At 56.8% G+C, this 14,006-nt stretch overlaps 2 protein-coding genes across 3 annotated transcripts; both read left to right on the top strand.

The window, feature by feature from the left end:
* The first annotated feature begins 274 nt into the window (after window positions 1-274).
* Hoxa11 (homeobox A11) lies at window positions 275-3,949 on the top strand. Its single transcript, XM_021632805.2, has 2 exons — window positions 275-1,049; window positions 2,442-3,949. Exons 1-2 carry the CDS (start codon window positions 317-319, stop codon window positions 2,672-2,674), a joined length of 966 nt encoding a protein of 321 aa, XP_021488480.1. The 5' UTR covers window positions 275-316; the 3' UTR covers window positions 2,675-3,949.
* Window positions 3,950-5,558: 1,609 nt separating this feature from the next.
* Window positions 5,559-13,685, top strand: Hoxa10 (homeobox A10). Of its 2 annotated transcripts, none has more exons than XM_021632807.2 (2): window positions 5,559-5,816; window positions 13,411-13,685. In XM_021632807.2, the coding sequence occupies exons 1-2, from the start codon at window positions 5,567-5,569 to the stop codon at window positions 13,683-13,685; spliced, it is 525 nt and encodes a 174-aa protein (XP_021488482.1). In that variant the 5' UTR covers window positions 5,559-5,566. The 2 variants fall into 2 exon arrangements, with proteins under 2 accessions (XP_021488482.1, XP_021488481.1); XM_021632806.2 differs by lacking the exon at window positions 5,559-5,816 and adding an exon at window positions 11,253-12,204.
* The last annotated feature ends 321 nt before the right edge of the window (window positions 13,686-14,006 follow it).

Genomic DNA, 14,006 nt, shown 5'->3' on the forward strand with positions numbered 1-14,006 from the left:
ACCGAGTGACGATCTGTTGCTTCCCCTGAGGTGGCTACAAAGAAAGGAAGCCGGGGAGGGGAGGGGAGGGGAAGAAAAGGAAAGGGAGGAGGAGGGGGGGTTAAAGGAAGAAAAAAAAAAAAAAGCCGGGACCAGCTCGCAGCTTGTCAATTTCAACATCGGGTCACATGACCAGCACCTCCCTGCTAAGGATGGGGATAGATTTCCACGTCAGCTTACGTCTCCAAATTTCTACTTCACGGATCCGCTTCAAAGAGGCAGCTGCAGTGGAGAATGATGTTAAGCGCGGCTACCGCGGACAGCCCGAGGTAGCCCGATGATGGATTTTGATGAGCGCGGTCCCTGCTCCTCTAACATGTATTTGCCAAACTGTACTTACTACGTCTCGGGTCCAGATTTCTCCAGCCTCCCTTCTTTTCTACCCCAGACCCCGTCTTCGCGCCCAATGACATATTCCTACTCCTCCAACCTGCCCCAGGTCCAACCCGTGCGCGAGGTGACCTTCCGGGAGTACGCCATTGAGCCCGCCACTAAATGGCACCCCCGCGGCAACCTGGCCCACTGCTACTCCGCCGAGGAGCTCGTGCACAGAGACTGCCTGCAGGCGCCCAGCGCGGCCGGCGTGCCCGGCGACGTGCTGGCCAAGAGCTCGGCCAACGTCTACCACCACCCCACCCCCGCCGTCTCGTCCAATTTCTATAGCACGGTGGGCAGGAACGGCGTCCTGCCGCAGGCCTTCGACCAGTTTTTCGAGACGGCCTACGGCACCCCGGAAAACCTCGCCTCCTCCTCCGACTACCCCGGGGACAAGAGCGCCGAGAAAGGGCCCCCGGCGGCGGCGGCGGCGGCGGCGACCTCCGCGGCGGCGGCGGCGGCCACGGGCGCGCCGGCAACTTCAAGTTCGGACGGCGGCGGCGGCGGCGGCGGCGGCGGCGGCGGCTGCCGGGAGGCGGCGGCGGCGGAGGAGAAGGAGCGGCGGCGGCGGCCCGAGAGCAGCAGCAGCCCCGAGTCGTCCTCCGGCCACACTGAGGACAAGGCCGGCGGCCCCGGTGCGTATAAAGGCTCAGCGCCCGGCGCTTTATGGAAGGGGAGTTGGGAAGCTAGCGCAGCACCGCTGTTAAATTTTTATATGCTGTTTTATAAGCATATAAGGTTTATGAAGGGCCTTTAGGTTTCCCCCAACAAAACTTTGTTATAAAAGGAGGCATCACGTGGCGAGTGCTGAAATTGGCCGTGAAATACCCACCGGCCAGAGTATGCCTGCAAAAAAAAAAAAAAAAAAAAAAAAACAACTCCCCCTTTTTTTCCTTTTTTTTTTTTCCCCCTTCTCAGCTCCCAAACCCAACAGCACGTTCCCGCTCAGGCCAGCTCAAGGCTGGGGAGCCGGAGGTGGGCGCCTGTAAATTCCCCCTACAAGGGCTTCAGGAGCCTTTGATAGCGAGGTAATCCGGAGGTTTTTATAAAAGCCATGTGTTGCGGCGGGACTCAGCCCCGGCTGGGATTCAAAGGCATCGCTGTTTAACGATGGCGCATTTCACAGATAAAGTAGCCCGCTTAGCCCGAGCAATATATTAAAAGGAACAAATTAACCTAAAGTTGGCCTTTTTGTCCAAAAGGAAGCCATTTTCCTCTGGCTCGGTGGCAATTACGTGCCTCCTCCTGTTATTCACAATTGTTATTAAATCAGTCAAAAGCAACGTTGTGTGTGTGTGTGTGTGTGTGTGTGTGTGTGTTTAAGGAGGGGATGGACAAATAGCTCTGCCTGAGGCTTCAGAAAGCCCCTCTTCCCTCTAAAATAGCATCCCTGCCCTGCTGCCGGCTCTCTGGCTGCGTGGTGGCGACTGAAGGCCCCGGGGTAGGGGCCTTCCCCTGCCACCTCCCACCTCGACAGAGCTGGGAGGCTAGCGGGAGAAGCCAGAGCTGGCGATCAGGAGCCACACTGACAAAGACCGCGAAGCCGCCCCAGACGTTAAAGAGGGCTAAATCCCGGCTGCAGCCGGGAGAGCCGGGGGCCGGGCCGGGGTGCATGCCTTTACTGCCTCGGGAACAGGCGGCCCAGGTGCTGAAGGTGAAATGGCCCCCGGCGGCTGTTTGTTTAGTCTGGCCCAGGCCGCAACCCCCACTCGCCTGCTTTCAAAGCGGTTCAGCCAGCGCAGGCTAGCCTGTTGCTGTGGGGAGCTCTCCTCTCTGCTCCAGGGGCAGCCTGAGCCTTTTCCCTGGGGGCCTGTCTCGGGAGCTGGCTTTTATCTGAAGCCGGCTCCGACGGCAACTTGTCCCCAACCAGCAACAGGAGCCTGGAGGCAGGGGCCTGGAAAGGCTTTGAAGGGGCCTGGCTTGGGCCTGCAGACCCTTGTAGCCAGACCATTTTCTCCACTGGGGGTCCCGGGGGCGGGTTGCAGCCTCTGTTTCCCTGCTCACTCTTTGCCTCTCTCCCTCCTTAGGTGGCCAACGCACCCGCAAAAAGCGCTGCCCTTACACCAAGTACCAGATCCGAGAGCTGGAGCGCGAGTTCTTCTTCAGCGTCTACATCAACAAAGAGAAGCGGCTGCAACTGTCCCGCATGCTCAACCTCACCGACCGTCAAGTCAAAATCTGGTTCCAGAACAGAAGAATGAAGGAAAAAAAGATTAACAGAGACCGGTTACAGTACTACTCAGCTAACCCGCTTCTCTAAGGCTCCAGCCTGCCGGAATTGGGAGGGGGCTTCATACATTTGAAATTATATGCAGATTTTGCCCTTGACAAGGTCAAGCCACATAGTGACTTGGGAAAAAAAGGGGGGGGTGATGTAGGAGAGAGGGAAGGCTTCCTTTGCAGAGGTAGCCCAATGGGAAACGGCCTGAAACTCTCTTGGTTCAAATCTCAATGGTTAAGCTTCTTATTAATAATTGGATTCAAAGAGCTGTGAATCAACAGAATGAATGGTTTGGGACCCCCTGGTGGTTCACTCTTAGAGCCTTCAAAAGCTTCGGGCTGGGTGTGGTCGCTGGGGATTGGGCCCCCTGCCAAGCCGTTTGGAGGCCACCCCCTCAGGACCCCCTGCACGGAGCCTGCCCACCCTCCAGTCTCCTGAGTCAAGAGATTGTGTGCTCTGCTCTCCCAGCCTAGATCAGCTCGGGGATGGGAGAAGGAGGAGAGAGGAGGATTCCTAGAGATCCAGAGTGGGGCTGCTTTCCAAAAGTAATGTGAAAGACGGACTAGAAGGTGGCTGTGAAATGGGAGAGATCTGGGGGTCCTGGAGGAAAGAGAAATCTATCCAGGTGACACTAATATCCTTCCACCCCTCCTGGACACCCACTGGCCTGCCTGCAGGCCTGAGCACCTAGCCGCCACCTTCTGCAGCCCACCTTGGTGGTGATGGGGTTTCACTCAAGCCCAGAGTTTGGTCCCAGAGCTGGCTATTCCAGGGGGAGAAGACATTGAAAAATCAAGAGGCTGTGCTGGTTGCTGGCCCCTCAAGCTCTACAGGAAATGCCTGTGGACTGCTACAGTTTGGCAAAGTCTCCACCACATTAAGGAAGATTTGGATTCTGTGTGGGTCAGGCAGCGGAACAGCAGGCCTGGCCAGTGGGTCCTTGGCCTCAGCTACGAGGGGCTGAAGTCTCCCCACTCCCAGATCCCTCGGTCCTACGCTGCACTCTGCTCTCATTGACTCGGAACTGAGTTTGGAAGCTTCTGGCAATCTCCTAAGAGCCGGAGAGTGATTTGGAATTATTTTAAAAGATAAATATTATATTATATATATATATTTCCCCCCGAAGGAACCAAAGCGAATTTTAAGATGCAATGTAGAGGGGGAGGGGCGGGGATAATAAAAATATTTAAAGGCTCTATCTGTTTACAGTGTTCCAAGGTTAAACTCGCTCACTGCTAAAAAAAAAATATTTGAATGTATGCTTCATACAGGGATGGTGTTCAAAAGACTTGTAAATAAAGAAACCATAACCTAATGTGTTTCAATGTTCCTTCCCCCAACCCCACCCCGTCATTAGTTGATTTCTTTTTGAGTTGAGGGTACTGGAGCGAGTGGGAAGGATATTGGAGATTGTCTTTTTGGTTGTGAGCCATCTCTCCAGCCCGGGCATGGTCTTTTGAATCTCTCACAATATTGTAACGTTTGGATAGGGCTGGCATGGTGGTGGCCGGCCTACCAAGACCTCTGGGAGAGCCAGACAATCTCCAAGTAAATCTCTTCCTCCTCCCTGAGTTTAGAACTCCCTGGTGGCTCTGTAGTGAGGCCCTTGGGCAGCTCTCACCCACCATGTATTTCCTATACGTCTTAACAAGCACACAGACAGTAGGGCATACAAAAAAATAAAAATAAAAAGGGTAGACATTTGCATATTGCGTTCTGGTGTGACATCCCTCTCCCTGTTTGCTCTTTCCTGCCAACTGTCTCCCCTCAGCTAGCATCCTTTTACCGGTAAAAAGAGGTGCATTCCCAGGCCCCCAAGAGGTGTGTGTGGAGACGATAGAATCAGGATTGAGCCACAATAGAAGCAAAGCCTAGGAAGGAAGCGCAGGCTACCTTGTGGAAAGCGTCATAGGGACGGGATATGTCAGGGCCTAGCCTGAGACCTCACTCCCTACAACTGACCTCAGCCCTGCAGAAGGCCTTGGGGGACTGTCACAGTCAGTGGCCTAAACCAGGCTAACCTTGCTCACCTCAGGACTGAATGGGGCCCCTCTGGGTGTACCTTGAGGGGGTCCTTTCAGCAAGGGAGTCTGGGTACCAAGACAGAGTCTAGAGGGGAGCCTCTAAGTGTGTCTCCTCCGGAGCTCCCTCGCCCTTCCCTTGGGCAAAGAAAGATGCATTCGGGGCTTGCTCTTTGTTTGCTGTCTTTGAACTTCTGCCTTAAATTTGGACATCACCCATAACCTTGAGGGGCAGGGCAGAAAGGACAGAGCCTTTTGTTGCTCACCCTCTTCCCAGCCACCCAGGCAGAGCCAAAGCGGCGAAGAGGGTCTGGTTTGGAGAGAGGCCCTAGGCTCCAGACCCTGATCTATTTATTTGTTTGTGTGTTTGTCTAACTGGCGCGACGGGGGTGGAGAAAGCGAGCTGAAAGGGAGAAGGACAGAACCCCTAGATGAATGTCTAGGTTGATAGACACAATGAGAACAAGGACCCTCCTGGGGGGGGGGGTAAAGGGGGCGGGCAGGGAAGCGGGGTTTAGGAAAAGACTTCCTTTGGGATGGTTAAAGATTAACCAAAGTCTCTCAAGTTGCTAGAGAGTCTAGCCAGGAGAACTGCTTGCAGGCGGGCGGCGGGCGGCGCGGGTTTGATTTCTGAGCCCTATAAAAGCCCATCCTCCGATGGCTGTGACAATGTGGTCGTAAACCCGTCCCGGGCCGGCCAATTTGCATATTTGGAATGCGCCGCTATAAACCCGGCTGGGGTTTTGCAGCAATTTCTTAGATGTAAAAATGAGATCTCAATAGCAGCGGGTTGGGCACATTCTCTCGCTCTTTTTCTGTGCCCGGAGCCAGCTTCCTTTTCTGGGCTGCAGGCTAGAGCTGCAGCCTTGCCTAGGCCCGCAGCCGCCACCAGGCGGCGCACTTCCGATCAATGTCAAAGCCGCCCGGGAGCCCGGAACCCCAGCGAGATTCTTGGCCTTTGTTCGCTTCTGATTCTAAGAGCAGCACGGTACGTTATTTCACTTGTCCGTCTCCCCCTCGTAGTCAAAAAGAGGGGGCCTCGCGCTCAGGAGGCGATCGGGGCCGTCCTTTAAAGCAAAGCGCCCTCGCCAGGCCTCTCCTCGTCGCGGCGTGGACGAGCTGCTGCTGCCCGCGGGCAGGGATTTCAGCAATGAGTCAAGGTAAGCGGCCGCAAGTTTGCCAGCTTCACCGGAGTGGAGGTAGGCGTGGGGATGCAGCGGAGAGCTCGGGCAAGCTCCGGGCCGTGCCCGGGTCTGTGGGGTGATGCCCCTTTGTCACCCCCACCCCCAGCCCCCGCCGCCGCCGCCCCGTCGCTCCCTGCGGTGGGAGAGCAGCGGGGGAGGCCTACGTGGAAAAGTTGTCGGCTTGAGCTGAGCGCGCCAGCCTTTCACCCAAGCCGCTCGCCCCGGACCATCTTTCGATTTTGCTCAACTCTCCCGATCCGAGCAAGTTAGGTGTGCTCCCAAAGCAGGCGAGAGGGACCCGGCTGTGCCGAGGTCAGGGCTGTTCAGAAAGGAAAGACACGGCAGAGTCCGGGAAAACAAAGTTTCTGCTTGGAGACAATGGGATGGTCAGCATCTGTGGCGCTTTGGAGCCGGGTTCCTCCCGGAGCGGCCCGGCAGAGGTTACAGATTTTCTCCTAGGTTCAAGCCTCGGAGTCTGCCTGGCAGGCTATCGCCAAGCTTTGTTCCCAAAAAAAGGCCGTTCAAAAAAAGTCGCATTTGGCTTTCCTGGGGCGGTTGGGGACAGCCCCGTGCTGCGTATTTGGAATGTGGCATCGTATTCCCGGCTGGCGTTTTCCAACAAAATTCCCCAGCCGTTAAAATGAGGAACGTTTTCACTGCAGAGTTTGCAAAATGTGCAAAAATAATACATTGGTAAATATCGGCATATTTATTCAAACGGCCTGGAGACTAAGTCTGGCCCCTAGCCTTTATGAAACAAGATTTAAATAACCAAAGCGTTTACAATTTGGAGGCCAGATTTAAATCTCCCGTTTCTCCCATATTTATTTTTTTTTAAATTTTAGTATCTTTTCGTTTGTTTCTCGAAGCAGTTTCTTTCTTTCCCCAAATATACAGTGCCATGGATGAGTCAAAAAAAAAAAAATCCAGAACTAGGAGATGCTTCCCCTGTTCAGAAATGTGTGAGCGAAATTTGTGTTTATGAATCACTAGTGGTGTTAAGCATGGGCTCCTTAGCCATGCCAGAAAAGAAAAGAAAAAAAAAAAAAGAAAAAGAAAATAAAGCAACCCCGAGCAGAAACCCACGCTGCGAACTGCAGAGAGTGGACCCCCTCCCTACACTCCCAACCCTCCAGTTTTAAGGCCAGAACATTTTCTTGCCTCCAAAACTAAGAACACTGGTTTTCAAGATTACTGACAAAAGGGTCCAGCATTTCTTCACTGAGGGCCGAGGGCCAGCTCAAAAGAAGGATTTAGAGGAAAAAAATAGAAAAATATTTTAAGTTGTGGATAGAGTGAACCTCATAAACAAAAAAGGAACAAGACCCCACACAGTAAACACCCTGGAAGCGTCCACACGCTTAAAGAGGAACAGTAAAATAGTGTGGCTTATGGAAAATTTCCAGTTATTTATAAATATCTGAGTGGGAGAATTTCTCAAGTTGTGTTAATGCTGGACTGTTGAAGCTGTATTAATTTTCCTTCATGAAGCTGCAATCCACCCTACAGCCCTCTGGATAATTTGAAAACCCCCCCCAAAATACTGAGAATGGTCTCCATGTACAAAGCAATTTGTATTTCATTCTCGGTGCCTAGATTTTTTTTTTTTTTTTTTTTTGGTTCTTTGCTTTGTTTTGTCCTAGTGAAAAAGTCGACTTATTTTTATATTAAGAATGTATTTGGGGGGCTTGCAAGGGCCTACTTAGGGAAGTGGAATCTACTATCAAGTAGAATGCAAAGGAATATTCAGACTTTCTTGACTCTTGTGCCTGGCATTTCTTGTGCCGCCGTGGAAAGAATGGGTGTTATCACCAGGTAGAATCCGGCAATATTTACTTCGGAACAAACACAGGCTCTGGTGGTGGTGGCATGGCTGCTGCCTAAGCCTGGTTAAGGCCAGCAGGCACCAGGGGTTTTAGGTCAAAGGCATCTAAAGAAGGAAAAGGGAATTCAGCTGCTGAAAAAAAAAGGGGGGGTAGGGCAAAGAAGGAAAGAAAGGAAAGGGAGTCACTATTCTCAATCTCTTGGGAATGGTGAATCTCCGTAAAGCCAAAGAGCTCAATAAACAGAATAATTTTATTGAGGAGCTAACACCTCATTGTTGTAGTCTAGGGAGACACTAGAGCCTTCGGGGTAGGGATTCCTCCCGCTCCAGACCAAGAAGGCCGAGCAGGCACTCAACCCACTGATTGCATTTAACTTGAGCTTCTGAGTCACTGTATTTACTCTGAGACAATCACGTCAGGCCAGCCCGCTGGATACCTGTGGTTCCCTTGCTCAGCAAGTCTCAGTGGGAGTAGGACAGAGAGCCCCGGCCAGAGAGCGGTTGCCATAAAGGCTTATACTCTTAAACAGGAAAAAAAAAAAAAAAAAAAGCTCAAATTAAAAGTTTTGTTTGGGTTTTTGCAATGGGGAAATTTGAAAACAATGTAACTGCTCTCCACAAAGGTGGCTGAAGCTCCAAGTGCCAATGCCATGGTCTGGGAGGCTGCTAGCAAGCAATCTCATTCCTCCCATCTTTAGCAGAGTTGGCCTTTGTGGTACATGAAGTGCCAGGAGCTGAATTTTTAACCTTGGTCAGCAAATGAGGCTTCTGGATCCCGTCCAGCTTAGAAACACATCTGGCACCCTACAAGGCCTTGGCTAAGACACGTGGCTTGTAGTTGGGCACCTGGCTCGTCTTGCCAGACAAATAGGCTGCTGAGTTCTCGGAGAGGGAGAGTCCTGGATGCTGTAGGGATTTGAGGAAAAGGTGTTGTTTTTTTTTTTTTTTTGGGGGGGGGGTCCATGAACTCTTTGAAGATGATGGATCAAATCATGGGAACGCACAAATGAGGTGTTTTTATTATTATTATTATTATTCACAAGCTAAGTTAGAACTACCCTTGGATTACTCACAGGGCTCCCTAAAGCCCTAGAAGGTTAAGAAAGATGCTATCTTTATCACTGCCTTTCACTTTATTCCTATAGCCTCTGCCATCTCAAACACGCTCCCCTATGGCCACTGGTCCTTTAAAAACCTCAGCCAGGGAAACTCCTTTCTGCATGAGATCCAGACAGTTCAGGATCCTGGCTCCCAAGCCTGCTGGCCTGCTGGGGCTCCTTTTCCTCAGAATGTTCAGAACTCTGGGGACCTACTTCCCCACAAAACAGCTTTCTAGAGAGGTGTCAGAATTGCTGGAGAGCAGAGTGTCTTTTTCGGGCAGCTCCAGCCGCAGGGCATTTCCGGGTGGCACTGTTGCACACAAGAGTTCCACCTATCTGGTGAACAGAGCAAGGACCAAGCACAGCCTGGAGGCTGGAGGCAGGGACATAAGCTTCGGTGCTCTGAAGCTTTGCAGCAGTCTGACTCTCTGGCCCCAAAGGCCTACCCAAGTGAAAATTTGCCTTGGCCTTGGGTACAAAAGCCAGTCAGATAGTCAGTGATGTCCCACACAGCTTTTATTTCACAGAGTGGCTGCTGCAGATTGAAAATCCCGGCTGCAGAGAGCTGATCCTCATCTGTGTTCATATTCTCTTTTTTTCTCTTTCTCCGTTTTTCTCATCTCCTTGTCTCCTTCTTCCCCTTCTGGCCCCCTTTCTCTCTCCATCCCTTTCTTTTCCGTTCAGATGCTTAGATACCCAGCCCTCCCAGACAGTCCCCTCAAGAGACAGAGGCAGAGCTGGCAACGATGATGCCTTGCTATTGCTAAGAGAGGCAGGGCCTCCTGGGCGCGGCTAGCCAAGCAGCTGCAATCAACTGCAGTTTCTGAAATCTCAGCAGCCAGAGCCTGGCCTCTAGCTAGCCAGCTCTCCTAGGTGCTTTCATCTCAGGCTCTTCTCAGGGTTGTCTTTGTCTGGGATTCATTCTGGGAGGAACCAGAATATGACCATCCAAAAGCAAAAGTCTCTCCTTGCCATTTGCAGAGGCCTGAACAATGCAGTTCCTGGGATCTGGGCGGTCAGCAGCTCTCTGGTTCCAACTGGAGCTGGCGGGACTGGGGCATCCTGGAGACCTTGTAACCCACAGGTCAGGGGCAAAGCACCAACTGCACAAGCTCCGCTGGTTCCTGCCGAAAAAAGGTTACATTTCTCGAGGTTGATACGAGGCCCAGGCTTGGGGGCTAGCGTGCCCTAGGCTGACCACTACCAACTGTGTAAGAAAGAACCCCTGAGCAGAACCTAGTGTCTGCTAAGCAAAGTACCTGGCCTTTGAAGCCTCTTCTAAAAGGGCCTAAACCCAGCTCAGCCTTCCAAAGAATGGAGCTCCTCGTGACCCCTTGTTAAAGTGCACACACTGCACTCCAAAATGGCTGCAACAATGACTACCCCAGCCATGTCTCTGGGGGTGGGTACAGCAAGGCAAGAGTGCAGTGGCAGGTTTTGGGGAGCGTAGGAATGCTGAGGCGAAAGGGAGAGTGAGAGAGAAAGCAGTGTGGTGGAGGTAGATCCTCTGGAGACATGCTTCCAAGATGCAGCCTTCCCCCCAACCCCCGCCCCAGTCCTTCCAGTGCAGAAAGACCAGAGACCCAAGGCTGACATTCGTGTTCTCTGGAGGAAGTGGGCTTGGGGTCTCCTCAGGAGGATGGGGAAGATGCCTTTGACTCTGCCCCGAGGATGGTAGGGAACTCTTTGGCTAGGGTTGCCAGTCCAATGTGCCAGCTGTGCAAAGGCCGGATGGCAGAAGCAGGGAGCGTCAGCGCAGTGAAATAGAAAAATCTCGACGGGCCAAAGGATGGAGTGAGACAGCGGTGCGGCCTGAGGAACCGGGCGAGGGTCCGGCCACGGTGTTTCGGATAATATTGTCTGTGAGGTGTTGGACGCGGTGGGGGCCAGCACCCAGTTCACTGTGGGTTCTGGACACTCCGAGGGTCTCGACAGCCTTAGGACCACGTCAGATACTTTGGGAAGCCCAATTTAAGAACTGGGACCAGGACCAGGTCCAGGTCCAGGTCCAGAAATGAATAGAATGGCTAGACTGCGCCAGAGCCCGCTGCAAGGATCAAGGAGCGACGGGGACTCGCGGCCACTCCACAGCAGACACGGGAGCACCCAAGGACGGCCGGGGTGCACCTCATAAACACCCCACTTGTTAACAGCGCAGGGCCCAAGGACGCTCCCAGATAGACCCTCGCGTGTGTGTGGGGGGGGTACAGGCTCAGGAGCCAGGTTCTCCCCCCGACCGCCACTTTGACGCAAGCCCCCACAGTTGCGGCCTTTGGGCCATAGGTGTCAGGCGCGCGTCTTCTGGCCCATCAATACAGATTACATATTTATATCAATCGCGGGCTCCGAGGGCGCCCTCCGAGAGCGGCCCCGCGCCTACGAAACCAAACTGGGAGTGGTCGCGTGGAAACCCTGGCTCGGGATTGGCTGCGAGCGCCCGCCGCGGTGCGGGGGGATCGCTAACCGTATCCAGCATGTTTTGCACAAGAAATGTCAGCCAGAAAGGGCTATCTGCTCCCTTCGCCAAATTATCCCCCAACCATGTCATGCTCGGAGAGCCCGGCCGCCAACTCTTTCTTGGTGGACTCGCTCATCAGCTCGGGCAGAGGCGAGGCGGGCGGCGGCGGCGGCGGCGCGGGGAGCGGCGGCGGCGGCGGCGGCTACTACGCCCACGGCGGGGTCTACCTGCCGGCGGCCGGCGACCTGCCCTACGGGCTGCAGAGCTGCGGCCTCTTCCCCGCGCTGGGCGGCGGCAAGCGCAATGAGGCGCCGTCGCCCGGGGGCGGCGGGGGCGGCGGCGGCGGGGGCCCGGGGCCCGGCACCCACGGCTACGCGCCCGCGCCCCTAGACCTGTGGCTGGACGCGCCCCGCTCCTGCCGGATGGAGCCCCCCGACGGCCCGCCGCCGCCCCAGCCCCAGCCCCCGGCGCAGGCCACCGCCTGCTCCTTCGCCCAGAACATCAAAGAGGAGAGCTCCTACTGCCTCTACGACTCCCAGGACAAATGCCCCAAGGGCTCGGCCGAGCTGGCCCCCTTCCCGCGGGGCCCGCCGCCCGACGGCTGCGCCCTGGGCGCCTCCAGCGGGGTGCCCGTGCCCGGCTACTTCCGCCTGTCGCAGGCCTACGGCACGGCCAAGGGCTTCGGCGGCGGCGGCCCCGGCGGCCCCGGCGGCGGCGGAGGCGCGCAGCAGCTCGCCAGCCCCTTCCCGGCGCAGCCCCCGGGGCGCGGCTTCGAGCCTCCGCCCGCGCTGGCCCCCGGCTCGGCCGAGGCCGCCGGCAAGGAGCGAGCCCTGGACGCCACGCCGCCGCCCCCCACGCTGGTCGGCGGCGCCGGGGGCTCGCAGGGCGACGAGGAGGCGCACGCGTCCTCGTCGGCGGCGGAGGAGCTGTCCCCGGCCCCCTCGGACACCGGGAAGGCCTCTCCGGAGAAGGAGTCCCTGGGTAAGCCGGGCGCCAGGCTCGGGGTGGGGGCCCGCGGGGAGGAAGCCGGGCTCCCGGGGCCCGCGCGGCCGCCGTGGGCGCTGGCCGGAGGCGGGCTGACCTCCTGAACTTGTTTGTGAGAGCCGGCCGTGGGGACGCGGTCCAAGCCCACGGGCGGCCGAGCGCCCCGCACCGGCGCGTCCCGGGCGCCGGCTCTGGCTCACCCTGGCTGGGGGTGTGGGGTTTGGGGGGGGGATGAGGCCACCGGCCAGCAGCCCCCCTCCTCCTGCGCACAAGCTCTCTTTGTGGCCCTGGGGTCCCCCACACCCCCCGGGCCCCGGGCCCCCCGGCCCGGCCTGCTCGGCGCGGCCCACGCGGGGGGAGGGGCGGGGAGGGAGCGCGGGCCGCCGGCAGATAGCGCGGATGTTTGTAAGGCATCCAAAATAAGCAGCCGCCAGCGCCAATAAATAAGCCCATTAACCGGCGAAGTTCGAGTTTACGATCCCTCCCGTGCGTTTTTCAAAGTTCCTGGAGGGGCGGGAAGGGAAGGGAAGGCAAAGCCGGCCCGGGACGCCTGGGGCCCTGAACCGAGAGCCTAGGAGTGGCCATCTCCCTTCCCCCGCGATCCGGTGGTACCCGGCCCCACGCCCGGGTTTCCCGGAGGGGCAGGAGCCGGACAGCCCTTGACCCTAGCGTCGGTTTGGGGGGAACCTCCCCGCCGGCCCAGCTCTGCCCTCCCGCTCCAGCCGAGGGCGAGCCAGGAGGCGAGGGCGAGGCGGGGAAGCTGCCAGCCCCTCCGGACAGGCGTCCCTCGCCCCCAGCTCGGGGGGGGGCCCCCCGCAGGAAATGCCTCCGTGCCCCCCGGGTGAGAGGCAGAGAAAGGCGTTAAGTTCAAGACGGACGGCCCTGCCTCCTCCGGCCTTTCATTCCCCCAGCGCCCCGCGGCGTGCGGCTAAAACAGGTGCCTGGAGAGAAAAAGCCAGAGCAAGACGAGGGAAACGTAAATCGCCAGGAGCGGGTGCGGGCCTGGGGCCGCTCCATTCTGTCGGGCCTCTTCGGAGGGGTCCCTTGTTCTCCGAAAGTCAAAGGAGGCCACGGCCCTCTCTCTATGCCTTCGCGCGTCCCCCCCTGAAGGGGAAAGCGCCGGAATCCGGCTCCCCCCCACCCCCCGGCGCTGCCCGAGTGGCCTCGACTTAACCTCCCCGTCTGCGTTCCCTTCCACCCCAGGCAACTCCAAAGGCGAGAACGCGGCCAACTGGCTCACGGCGAAGAGCGGCCGGAAGAAGCGCTGCCCCTACACCAAGCACCAGACGCTGGAGCTGGAGAAGGAGTTCCTCTTCAACATGTACCTCACGCGGGAGCGGCGCCTGGAGATCAGCCGCAGCGTGCACCTCACGGACAGGCAGGTGAAAATCTGGTTCCAGAACCGCAGGATGAAACTGAAGAAAATGAACCGGGAGAACCGCATCCGGGAGCTCACAGCCAACTTTAATTTCTCCTGATGAACAGGCCCCCCGGGCCAGGCCGCCGCCGGCCGCGTCCCCGCGGCTTCCGGGGCGCCCGCACCCCTCCAGCCTCCGCCCCGGGACCCGCACCTGCGCCGGACCCCCGCTCCTCCCGCCCACGCTCGCCGCCTCCCCGGCCGCCGCTCCGTCCGCGCAGGGCTGGTTTGTTCTGACTTTTCGTTCCTTTGTCTGCTGGCTTGGTGTCGGTTTACTCGTCTTCTGGGGGAAAAAGCCATATCGCTAAAAATTCGATTGAGATTGAGATCGCGTTCTCACTGTCAATTCCTGACCGGGCTGGCTTAGCCGCCTCCGGGACCC

The sequence above is a fragment of the Meriones unguiculatus genome, chromosome 3, assembly GCF_030254825.1.
Source record: "Meriones unguiculatus strain TT.TT164.6M chromosome 3, Bangor_MerUng_6.1, whole genome shotgun sequence".
NCBI lineage: Eukaryota > Metazoa > Chordata > Mammalia > Rodentia > Muridae > Meriones > Meriones unguiculatus.

Bases quoted from the DNA above. Each gene is read 5' to 3' on its own strand.
- Hoxa10 (XM_021632806.2), top strand. From the start codon at position 11,256: ATGTCAGCCAGAAAGGGCTATCTGCTCCCTTCGCCAAATTATCCCCCA. The intron at 12,205-13,410 runs GTAAGCCGGGCG...CTTCCACCCCAG, and splicing joins TCCGGAGAAGGAGTCCCTGG to GCAACTCCAAAGGCGAGAAC.
- Hoxa11 (XM_021632805.2), top strand. From the start codon at position 317: ATGATGGATTTTGATGAGCGCGGTCCCTGCTCCTCTAACATGTATTTG. The intron at 1,050-2,441 runs GTGCGTATAAAG...CTCCCTCCTTAG, and splicing joins GGACAAGGCCGGCGGCCCCG to GTGGCCAACGCACCCGCAAA.